At 43.9% G+C, this 12,537-nt stretch overlaps 1 protein-coding gene across 1 annotated transcript; it reads left to right on the plus strand.

Annotated features, from left to right (window-relative positions):
• The first annotated feature begins 10,661 nt into the window (after nt 1-10,661).
• Nucleotides 10,662-12,437, plus strand: LOC114845296 (skin secretory protein xP2-like). The gene is made up of 3 exons (XM_041068380.2): nt 10,662-10,767; nt 10,895-10,948; nt 11,019-12,437. The coding sequence occupies exon 3, from the start codon at nt 11,167-11,169 to the stop codon at nt 12,223-12,225; it is 1,059 nt and encodes a 352-aa protein (XP_040924314.1). The 5' UTR covers nt 10,662-10,767; nt 10,895-10,948; nt 11,019-11,166; the 3' UTR covers nt 12,226-12,437.
• Nucleotides 12,438-12,537: the final 100 nt, after the last annotated feature.

Genomic DNA, 12,537 nt, shown 5'->3' on the forward strand with positions numbered 1-12,537 from the left:
TCTTTTTGTATCTGTAGAATCTTTGAACTGTACACTACGTCCTGTTAGTCTAAATCAACTGCTGAACTAGTCTAAGGCAAAAAACCCAAACCCTGACTTTCTACATTTCAACATGCATCTTAAACTTGTTTTGTGGATGGTCATAGTTTAAAGTCTATATGGGAAAGTACAGTACCCAAAGTTGCGTATTCTAAATTTTGCAACTGCCAGCAATTACTGTAAAATGACAATTCATTGTCTCTACATTTGGTAACAGTTTATTCAAGAGATTAAGACAACTTGAATATTTGTCATTAGTTTATTTTTAAAGAAAGGAGTTCCAAACATCAGTTTAATTCCAACCTGATCCTTAAGTACTTTTAACTCTCTACATCCCAAGCTGACATTCAATGTGAGATCTAGATGCAGTGGGATCCTTATTAGACTGCACTAAGCCCACTGTGTCTCCAAAGGGTTAGTGCTTTTTGATTTACAGCTATATAAATAAAATTTAATTCTATTCTTATATTGTGTGTGGGAGCTTACTAGTGCGGAGACGACAAGCCCTTTCCAGCTCAACATTCTTCTTGTTCTTCAACACCTCCCTTCTCTCCTTTGCTCCTCTTGGGTTGATAGTACGGCAGACCGATGTCCACCCACTCCTTCTGACCATACAGTGGATCAGATGTTTCAACGTAGCCCCTATAGGTCTTCCACGAGGTGGGTTTGTTCCTCGCCTCGGACTGTTATAGGTAACACGTGCAGCTGTAATACTTCGACTCCAGGTTTTTAACATCAATATCCTCATTTGGCATTGGACCTAATGGAGGGACCCGTCTGAACAAATATTCAAGTTGTCTTAAACTATTGTCTGTTCCTAAACGTGGAGACCACTGATTTGGTCATTGCTTTGCTGGCAGGTGCAGAGTTTATGGCCATCCACATAATTTGAATCTGTATGTTAATTTGTAGAAAGTATGAGGGGTTTTGCTTTAGTAGTCTAGCAGTTGATTTAGACTAACAAGTAGTTTACAGTTCAAAGATTCTACAGATGCAAAAAGAGATAATTTTAGAGTTTTATTCAAAGCTTGGCAGACATCAGACATCTTGCTAGACCTGTGACCCAGTCAGTTTAAAACATCCCAACGTGACCATCTTGGATCCTGCTGGTTCCTGGTCGTTGGAGGGCCCAGGATGGAGGCTTTACTTGCTGCAGCCATTTGTCATTGAACCAAGTGGGAACTGGTTGAGAAGTCAGGAGACTGAGTCGTGTCCAAGCTGCCAGAGCCTTCAGTGGACGTCAGCGCCGCTAGCTGTACTGGGAAAAAAAAGCAAAAGATGGATTTAAAAGCATGTCCAACTTCTACACAGCTACATGCTGCTCTGGACCTCAAATACAGACCATTTTACACCCAGACTGGTGTTAGAGCCCATGAAACATTCCCCTTTTATTAAAAAAGGGTCAACCGGCCCCATGTTGTTGGGAGCATTTTAGAAACACTTACTGTTGGGCTGATGATTCAACCTGGATTCCAGAGTTTCAAGTAGTGCTTTAACAGAGTCAATGCTACTGAACTCTGCAAAGACAAAAAGGAGTTAGTGAGAAAAAGCAGCAAAACAACCACATTTATTGTTACCAGTCATCCTCCAACACTGACCATTGTCATGGGTTTGACTTGTTTCACCAAGAGGCACAGAGAAACCTGTGGACAGTACAAGAACAATCATGTGGTCTACTAGAACATGACTACAGCCTTACGCACAGCTTGAACACAAGGAGCTGACCAACCTTTGGAGAACCACACAGCCAACACACAAAGAACCAGGACACCTGCAGATCCCATCGCTCCAGACACCAACTGAACACTGAGCCAGTGCTGCAGCAGGAGGTTTAAATACAGGCGTTCATGAAGGTGACACAGCTGCTGGTAATCACCTCTAACTGGCTCTGGAGGCAAAATGAAACCAGAATAGGCATTATATCACAACAGCAGCAACCAGAATAAATCGTCTTGGTAACTTTGCTGCTATTAGATTGACTTGATCTGACATTTGTATGGATAACTTCAACCAGCATATGTGGATATATATGTATCCCTTGTTTTGTGGCATCCACTCAGATCACCAACATCTGTGTCCCCTGCTGCTGTGGTGAAGTGAGTTTAGTTGAGAGGCATTTAGGGCAAGAACACAATATTTAGGTTATGGGATGGAATTGGTGAATGTTATCAACTGGTCAACTCAGACAAAGCAAAAAAATAAAATTAGATATAATTTAAGCAGGTGAAAAGAATCTTACGGTCCAGTAGATGGTGGTAATTGCACCATACAGATGATACTGACCAGAAATAAAACTGAAAAGAAGAGGCCAGTTAGAGGTGATTACCAGCAGCTGTGTCGCCTTCATGAACGCCTGTACTTAAACCTCCTGCTGCAGCACTGGCCCAGTGTTCAGTTGGTGTCTGGAGCGATGGGATCTGCAGGTGTCCTGGTTCTTTGTGTGTTGGCTGTGTGGTTCTCCAAAGGTTGGTCAGCTCCTTGTGTTCAAGCTGTGCGTAAGGCTGTAGTCATGTTCTAGTAGACCACATGATTGTTCTTGTACTGTCCACAGGTTTCTCTGTGCCTCTTGGTGAAACAAGTCAAACCCATGACAATGGTGAGTGTTGGAGGATGACTGGTAACAATAAATGTGGTTGTTTTGCTGCTTTTTCTCACTAACTCCTTTTTGTCTTTGCAGAGTTCAGTAGCATTGACTCTGTTAAAGCCCTACTTGAAACTCTGGAATCCAGGTTGAATCATCAGTCCAACAGTAAGTGTTTCTACAATGCTCCCAACAACATGCAACCTTCATTTGTACCTTTTTTTTATATTGTGCTAAATCTTTTTAGGTTGACCCTTTTTTAATAAAAGGGTAGTGTTTCATGGGCTTTAACATCAGTTTGGGTTTAAAATTGTGTATCTGAGGTCCAGAGCAGCATGTGGCTGTGTAGAAGTTGGACATGCTTTTAAATCCATCTTATGCTTTTTCTTCTAGTACAGCTAGCGGCGCTGATGTCCACTGAAGGCTCTGGCAGCTTGGACACGACTCAGTCTCCTGACTTCTCAACCAGTTCCCACTTGGTTCAATGACAAATGGCTGCAGCAAGTAAAGCCTCCATCCTGGGCCCTCCAACGACCAGGAACCAGCAGGATCCAAGATGGTCACGTTGGGATGTTTTAAACTGACTGGGTCACAGGTCTAGCAAGATGTCTGATGTCTGCCAAGCTTTGAATAAAACTCTAAAATGATCTTTTTGTATCTGTAGAATCTTTGAACTGTACACTACGTCCTGTTAGTCTAAATCAACTGCTGAACTAGTCTAAGGCAAAAAACCCAAACCCTGACTTTCTACATTTCAACATGCATCTTAAACTTGTTTTGTGGATGGTCATAGTTTAAAGTCTATATGGGAAAGTACAGTACCCAAAGTTGCGTATTCTAAATTTTGCAACTGCCAGCAATTACTGTAAAATGACAATTCATTGTCTCTACATTTGGTAACAGTTTATTCAAGAGATTAAGACAACTTGAATATTTGTCATTAGTTTATTTTTAAAGAAAGGAGTTCCAAACATCAGTTTAATTCCAACCTGATCCTTAAGTACTTTTAACTCTCTACATCCCAAGCTGACATTCAATGTGAGATCTAGATGCAGTGGGATCCTTATTAGACTGCACTAAGCCCACTGTGTCTCCAAAGGGTTAGTGCTTTGTTTTGATTTACAGCTATATAAATAAAATTTAATTCTATTCTTATATTGTGTGTGGGAGCTTACTAGTGCGGAGACGACAAGCCCTTTCCAGCTCAACATTCTTCTTGTTCTTCAACACCTCCCTTCTCTCCTTTGCTCCTCTTGGGTTGATAGTACGGCAGACCGATGTCCACCCACTCCTTCTGACCATACAGTGGATCAGATGTTTCAACGTAGCCCCTATAGGTCTTCCACGAGGTGGGTTTGTTCCTCGCCTCGGACTGTTATAGGTAACACGTGCAGCTGTAATACTTCGACTCCAGGTTTTTAACATCAATATCCTCATTTGGCATTGGACCTAATGGAGGGACCCGTCTGAACAAATATTCAAGTTGTCTTAAACTATTGTCTGTTCCTAAACGTGGAGACCACTGATTTGGTCATTGCTTTGCTGGCAGGTGCAGAGTTTATGGCCATCCACATAATTTGAATCTGTATGTTAATTTGTAGAAAGTATGAGGGGTTTTGCTTTAGTAGTCTAGCAGTTGATTTAGACTAACAAGTAGTTTACAGTTCAAAGATTCTACAGATGCAAAAAGAGATAATTTTAGAGTTTTATTCAAAGCTTGGCAGACATCAGACATCTTGCTAGACCTGTGACCCAGTCAGTTTAAAACATCCCAACGTGACCATCTTGGATCCTGCTGGTTCCTGGTCGTTGGAGGGCCCAGGATGGAGGCTTTACTTGCTGCAGCCATTTGTCATTGAACCAAGTGGGAACTGGTTGAGAAGTCAGGAGACTGAGTCGTGTCCAAGCTGCCAGAGCCTTCAGTGGACGTCAGCGCCGCTAGCTGTACTGGGAAAAAAAGCAAAAGATGGATTTAAAAGCATGTCCAACTTCTACACAGCTACATGCTGCTCTGGACCTCAAATACAGACCATTTTACACCCAGACTGGTGTTAGAGCCCATGAAACATTCCCCTTTTATTAAAAAAGGGTCAACCGGCCCCATGTTGTTGGGAGCATTTTAGAAACACTTACTGTTGGGCTGATGATTCAACCTGGATTCCAGAGTTTCAAGTAGTGCTTTAACAGAGTCAATGCTACTGAACTCTGCAAAGACAAAAAGGAGTTAGTGAGAAAAAGCAGCAAAACAACCACATTTATTGTTACCAGTCATCCTCCAACACTGACCATTGTCATGGGTTTGACTTGTTTCACCAAGAGGCACAGAGAAACCTGTGGACAGTACAAGAACAATCATGTGGTCTACTAGAACATGACTACAGCCTTACGCACAGCTTGAACACAAGGAGCTGACCAACCTTTGGAGAACCACACAGCCAACACACAAAGAACCAGGACACCTGCAGATCCCATCGCTCCAGACACCAACTGAACACTGAGCCAGTGCTGCAGCAGGAGGTTTAAATACAGGCGTTCATGAAGGTGACACAGCTGCTGGTAATCACCTCTAACTGGCTCTGGAGGCAAAATGAAACCAGAATAGGCATTATATCACAACAGCAGCAACCAGAATAAATCGTCTTGGTAACTTTGCTGCTATTAGATTGACTTGATCTGACATTTGTATGGATAACTTCAACCAGCATATGTGGATATATATGTATCCCTTGTTTTGTGGCATCCACTCAGATCACCAACATCTGTGTCCCCTGCTGCTGTGGTGAAGTGAGTTTAGTTGAGAGGCATTTAGGGCAAGAACACAATATTTAGGTTATGGGATGGAATTGGTGAATGTTATCAACTGGTCAACTCAGACAAAGCAAAAAAATAAAATTAGATATAATTTAAGCAGGTGAAAAGAATCTTACGGTCCAGTAGATGGTGGTAATTGCACCATACAGATGATACTGACCAGAAATAAAACTGAAAAGAAGAGGCCAGTTAGAGGTGATTACCAGCAGCTGTGTCGCCTTCATGAACGCCTGTACTTAGGCCTCCTGCTGCAGCACTGGCCCAGTGTTCAGTTGGTGTCTGGAGCGATGGGATCTGCAGGTGTCCTGGTTCTTTGTGTGTTGGCTGTGTGGTTCTCCAAAGGTTGGTCAGCTCCTTGTGTTCAAGCTGTGCGTAAGGCTGTAGTCATGTTCTAGTAGACCACATGATTGTTCTTGTACTGTCCACAGGTTTCTCTGTGCCTCTTGGTGAAACAAGTCAAACCCATGACAATGGTGAGTGTTGGAGGATGACTGGTAACAATAAATGTGGTTGTTTTGCTGCTTTTTCTCACTAACTCCTTTTTGTCTTTGCAGAGTTCAGTAGCATTGACTCTGTTAAAGCCCTACTTGAAACTCTGGAATCCAGGTTGAATCATCAGTCCAACAGTAAGTGTTTCTACAATGCTCCCAACAACATGCAACCTTCATTTGTACCTTTTTTTTATATTGTGCTAAATCTTTTTAGGTTGACCCTTTTTTAATAAAAGGGTAGTGTTTCATGGGCTTTAACATCAGTTTGGGTTTAAAACTGTGTATCTGAGGTCCAGAGCAGCATGTGGCTGTGTAGAAGTTGGACATGCTTTTAAATCCATCTTATGCTTTTTCTTCTAGTACAGCTAGCGGCGCTGATGTCCACTGAAGGCTCTGGCAGCTTGGACACGACTCAGTCTCCTGACTTCTCAACCAGTTCCCACTTGGTTCAATGACAAATGGCTGCAGCAAGTAAAGCCTCCATCCTGGGCCCTCCAACGACCAGGAACCAGCAGGATCCAAGATGGTCACGTTGGGATGTTTTAAACTGACTGGGTCACAGGTCTAGCAAGATGTCTGATGTCTGCCAAGCTTTGAATAAAACTCTAAAATGATCTTTTTGTATCTGTAGAATCTTTGAACTGTACACTACGTCCTGTTAGTCTAAATCAACTGCTGAACTAGTCTAAGGCAAAAAACCCAAACCCTGACTTTCTACATTTCAACATGCATCTTAAACTTGTTTTGTGGATGGTCATAGTTTAAAGTCTATATGGGAAAGTACAGTACCCAAAGTTGCGTATTCTAAATTTTGCAACTGCCAGCAATTACTGTAAAATGACAATTCATTGTCTCTACATTTGGTAACAGTTTATTCAAGAGATTAAGACAACTTGAATATTTGTCATTAGTTTATTTTTAAAGAAAGGAGTTCCAAACATCAGTTTAATTCCAACCTGATCCTTAAGTACTTTTAACTCTCTACATCCCAAGCTGACATTCAATGTGAGATCTAGATGCAGTGGGATCCTTATTAGACTGCACTAAGCCCACTGTGTCTCCAAAGGGTTAGTGCTTTGTTTTGATTTACAGCTATATAAATAAAATTTAATTCTATTCTTATATTGTGTGTGGGAGCTTACTAGTGCGGAGACGACAAGCCCTTTCCAGCTCAACATTCTTCTTGTTCTTCAACACCTCCCTTCTCTCCTTTGCTCCTCTTGGGTTGATAGTACGGCAGACCGATGTCCACCCACTCCTTCTGACCATACAGTGGATCAGATGTTTCAACGTAGCCCCTATAGGTCTTCCACGAGGTGGGTTTGTTCCTCGCCTCGGACTGTTATAGGTAACACGTGCAGCTGTAATACTTCGACTCCAGGTTTTTAACATCAATATCCTCATTTGGCATTGGACCTAATGGAGGGACCCGTCTGAACAAATATTCAAGTTGTCTTAAACTATTGTCTGTTCCTAAACGTGGAGACCACTGATTTGGTCATTGCTTTGCTGGCAGGTGCAGAGTTTATGGCCATCCACATAATTTGAATCTGTATGTTAATTTGTAGAAAGTATGAGGGGTTTTGCTTTAGTAGTCTAGCAGTTGATTTAGACTAACAAGTAGTTTACAGTTCAAAGATTCTACAGATGCAAAAAGAGATAATTTTAGAGTTTTATTCAAAGCTTGGCAGACATCAGACATCTTGCTAGACCTGTGACCCAGTCAGTTTAAAACATCCCAACGTGACCATCTTGGATCCTGCTGGTTCCTGGTCGTTGGAGGGCCCAGGATGGAGGCTTTACTTGCTGCAGCCATTTGTCATTGAACCAAGTGGGAACTGGTTGAGAAGTCAGGAGACTGAGTCGTGTCCAAGCTGCCAGAGCCTTCAGTGGACGTCAGCGCCGCTAGCTGTACTGGGAAAAAAAGCAAAAGATGGATTTAAAAGCATGTCCAACTTCTACACAGCTACATGCTGCTCTGGACCTCAAATACAGACCATTTTACACCCAGACTGGTGTTAGAGCCCATGAAACATTCCCCTTTTATTAAAAAAGGGTCAACCGGCCCCATGTTGTTGGGAGCATTTTAGAAACACTTACTGTTGGGCTGATGATTCAACCTGGATTCCAGAGTTTCAAGTAGTGCTTTAACAGAGTCAATGCTACTGAACTCTGCAAAGACAAAAAGGAGTTAGTGAGAAAAAGCAGCAAAACAACCACATTTATTGTTACCAGTCATCCTCCAACACTGACCATTGTCATGGGTTTGACTTGTTTCACCAAGAGGCACAGAGAAACCTGTGGACAGTACAAGAACAATCATGTGGTCTACTAGAACATGACTACAGCCTTACGCACAGCTTGAACACAAGGAGCTGACCAACCTTTGGAGAACCACACAGCCAACACACAAAGAACCAGGACACCTGCAGATCCCATCGCTCCAGACACCAACTGAACACTGAGCCAGTGCTGCAGCAGGAGGTTTAAATACAGGCGTTCATGAAGGTGACACAGCTGCTGGTAATCACCTCTAACTGGCTCTGGAGGCAAAATGAAACCAGAATAGGCATTATATCACAACAGCAGCAACCAGAATAAATCGTCTTGGTAACTTTGCTGCTATTAGATTGACTTGATCTGACATTTGTATGGATAACTTCAACCAGCATATGTGGATATATATGTATCCCTTGTTTTGTGGCATCCACTCAGATCACCAACATCTGTGTCCCCTGCTGCTGTGGTGAAGTGAGTTTAGTTGAGAGGCATTTAGGGCAAGAACACAATATTTAGGTTATGGGATGGAATTGGTGAATGTTATCAACTGGTCAACTCAGACAAAGCAAAAAAATAAAATTAGATATAATTTAAGCAGGTGAAAAGAATCTTACGGTCCAGTAGATGGTGGTAATTGCACCATACAGATGATACTGACCAGAAATAAAACTGAAAAGAAGAGGCCAGTTAGAGGTGATTACCAGCAGCTGTGTCGCCTTCATGAACGCCTGTACTTAAACCTCCTGCTGCAGCACTGGCCCAGTGTTCAGTTGGTGTCTGGAGCGATGGGATCTGCAGGTGTCCTGGTTCTTTGTGTGTTGGCTGTGTGGTTCTCCAAAGGTTGGTCAGCTCCTTGTGTTCAAGCTGTGCGTAAGGCTGTAGTCATGTTCTAGTAGACCACATGATTGTTCTTGTACTGTCCACAGGTTTCTCTGTGCCTCTTGGTGAAACAAGTCAAACCCATGACAATGGTGAGTGTTGGAGGATGACTGGTAACAATAAATGTGGTTGTTTTGCTGCTTTTTCTCACTAACTCCTTTTTGTCTTTGCAGAGTTCAGTAGCATTGACTCTGTTAAAGCCCTACTTGAAACTCTGGAATCCAGGTTGAATCATCAGTCCAACAGTAAGTGTTTCTACAATGCTCCCAACAACATGGGGCCTTCGGTTGACCCTTTTTTAATAAAAGGGGAATGTTTCATGGGCTCTAACACCAGTCTGGGTGTAAAATGGTCTGTATTTGAGGTCCAGAGCAGCATGTAGCTGTGTAGAAGTTGGACATGCTTTTAAATCCATCTTTTGCTTTTTCTTCCAGTACAGCTAGCGGCGCTGACGTCCACTGAAGGCTCTGGCAGCTTGGACACGACTCAGTCTCCTGACTTCTCAACCAGTTCCCACTTGATTCAATGACAAATGGCTGCAGCAAGTAAAGCCTCCATCTTGGGCCCTCCAACGACCAGGAACCAGAAGGATCCAAGATGGTCACGTTGGGATGTTTTAAACTGACTGGGTCACAGGTCTAGCAAGATGTCTGATGTCTGCCAAGCTTTGAATAAAACTCTAAAATTATCTCTTTTTGCATCTGTAGAATCTTTGAACTGTACACTACTTCCTGTCTAAATCAACTGCTTTAATTTCAAACACAAAATTCTTTGTTTGAAATAACAAGATCCAGGCTTGTATTTACTGAGTTGCTATGATAAAACATTGAACTTGTAAATTTAGAAGATTAATTTGGATATAAAAATCTATAATTCAGAATTCACTTAATTTGTCCTCATCCTTAGCCCTAACCTGTTCATACAGTGGATCATTGCTCTATAGTAAAACCAACTCAAGGTGTTGCATTTATGTTCATATTGCTAATATGAGCTTGGCCAAGACTTTTTAACCTTTGACTGAAGTGCAATAATGGTAGGACTACATTTCTGAATAGCATGTAATCATTAGTGTGTTTTTAATTTAAAGCTTTAATCTTAGTTATTTATCTTTAAAATGGGTGCAAATCACCCAAACCATAGCCTCATTATGATCCCATGTAAAACTATACATGATTAGATAGTACAAACTCTTGACAAGTCAACTGTTGAGAAATTTAATCAAATCCAGTGATAGTTGTGGCATTTAGCTGGGAGATCTCCTCTAACAGCATATACAGAGCTGATAAGGGTCATACAGAATATCAGAAGTGTCATTTTGTTTGAAACCCACAAAATGCAGAATTAAATACAACTATAAAATCTCTTGAGTTGTAAAAGACTATTTTCAGATACTGTACTGTACAATGAACTATTACTTAGAACAAACTTCTGAACTGCTTTGCCTTTTGAATGATCTCTGCATTTGATTTATCTGAAGTGGACTCGAACACAATGTCAGCTAAATCTCAGCTGGTCTCTTATGGAAGCGACACGGCCCATTAGAGCTGATCAGCAACAGCTGCTGCCCAGATGAACAAACCTGCTTAAATGTCATGCAGCAGCCACAGCCTGACCTTTGAGTGACTGAAGCGATGGCGGCTGTCGGGGCCTTACTGCTTTTACTTTTTCCCATTTGGCTTGCAAAAGGTTTTGTTTCCTTTTTGTTTGTAAGATGGCATGATGTTGCACATTGTAGGAACATCAGAGGAAGGGCATTTTAAGTGTGCTCTGCTGCTGATCTGCAAATGGTCTGATTGTCTGCAAATGTTCACAGGTTCTTTAGAAAGTAATGGCGCAAATGGGCACAATAACGGACCACGACTGACTGGTAAGAATCGAACTGCAGCAATTCAACAAAGCTCAATTTTTGTTATTAATCAAACACAATTTTCTCTCAGTGCTTCTGGAAGACAGTGATGTTGAAGGATCAGGTTCCTGCTTTACGTGTAGCAGCCCCCCCTTCCAAACACCTCCTCCAGGACTGCTATCACCACCAGTAAGACTGGTGACAACATCACTAGCACCACCCCAGAGCCCATCAACAGTATGGCTACCAGTATCGATTCCACGTCCAGCAACAGCATGGCCGCCATCCACACAGCCAAAAGATTGCCCACCTATACTGCCACTAGGGCCGTGGAGGGCAAACTGGTGGCGTTGCTATCATCCACCCCAGCGTCCAACAACAGTAAGGCCGCCGCCGTCGCCCCAGCCCTCGGTGACCGTGAGGCCACCGCCGTCGCCCCAGCCGTCGCCCCAGCCGTCGCCCCAGCCGTCGCCCCAGCCGTCGCCCCAGCCGTCGCCCCAGCCGTCGCCCCAGCCGTCGCCCCAGCCCTCGGTGACCGTGAGGCCGCCGCCGTCGCCCCAGCCCTCGGTGACCGTGAGGCCGCCGCCGTCGCCCCAGCCCTCGGTGACCGTGAGGCCGCCGCCGTCGCCCCAGCCCTCGGTGACCGTGAGGCCGCCGCCGTCGCCCCAGCCCTCGGTGACCGTGAGGCCGCCGCCGTCGCCCCAGCCCTCGGTGACCGTGAGGCCGTCACCCCAGCCCTCAGGGATGCAGCAGTCTTCACAGCCAACAGACTGCCCACCTATATTGCCACTGGGGCCATGGAGGGCAAACTGGTGGCATTGCTATCATCCACCCCAGCGCCCAACAACAGTAAGGCCACAATCACCTCCCACCCAGAGCCCAGTGACCGTGAGGCCATCACCGCCCACCCAGAGCCCAGTGACCGTGAGGCCATCACCTTCCCAGCGCACAGAGCTGCAGCAGTCATCCACACAGGCAACAAATTGCCCACCTATATTGCCACTAGGGCCATGGAGGGCAAACTGGTGGCATTGCTATCATCCACCCCAGCGCCCAACAACAGTAAGGCCACAATCACCTCCCACCCAGAGCCCAGTGACCGTGAGGCCATCACCGCCCACCCAGAGCCCAGTGACTGTGAGGCCATCACCTTCCCAGCGCACAGAGCTGCAGCAGTCATCCACACAGCCAACAGACTGCCCACCTATACTGCCTCTAGGGCCATGGAGGGCAAAGTGGTGGCGTTGCTATCATCCACCAGGACACCTGACTCAAAATGGTGCTCACTAAGCCTTTGAAGACACAGTGGGCGTAGTGCAACCAGAGTAGGAAAAGGTAAACTGTTTTTTTTGGTAATCTGAAAAGGATCCCACACTGCATCTAGATCTCACATTGCATGTCAGCTTGGAATGTAGAGAGTTTGGAAAAAAAAATCTTTTTAGTATCAGGTTGGAATAAAACAGATGTTTGTAACTAATGTCTTTGAAATAAACTGCTAACAAATATGCAAGTTGTCTCAAACCCTTGAATAAAGTGTTACCAAATGTAGAGACAATAGATTTTGTCATTGAACAGTAATTGCTTTGCTGGCAGTTGCAGACTTTAGGACT

The sequence above is a fragment of the Betta splendens genome, chromosome 19 (genome assembly GCF_900634795.4).
Source record: "Betta splendens chromosome 19, fBetSpl5.4, whole genome shotgun sequence".
Taxonomy (NCBI): Eukaryota; Metazoa; Chordata; class Actinopteri; order Anabantiformes; family Osphronemidae; genus Betta; species Betta splendens.

Coding starts and splice junctions, on each gene's coding strand:
- LOC114845296 (XM_041068380.2), top strand. CDS start 11,167: ATGGCTACCAGTATCGATTCCACGTCCAGCAACAGCATGGCCGCCATC.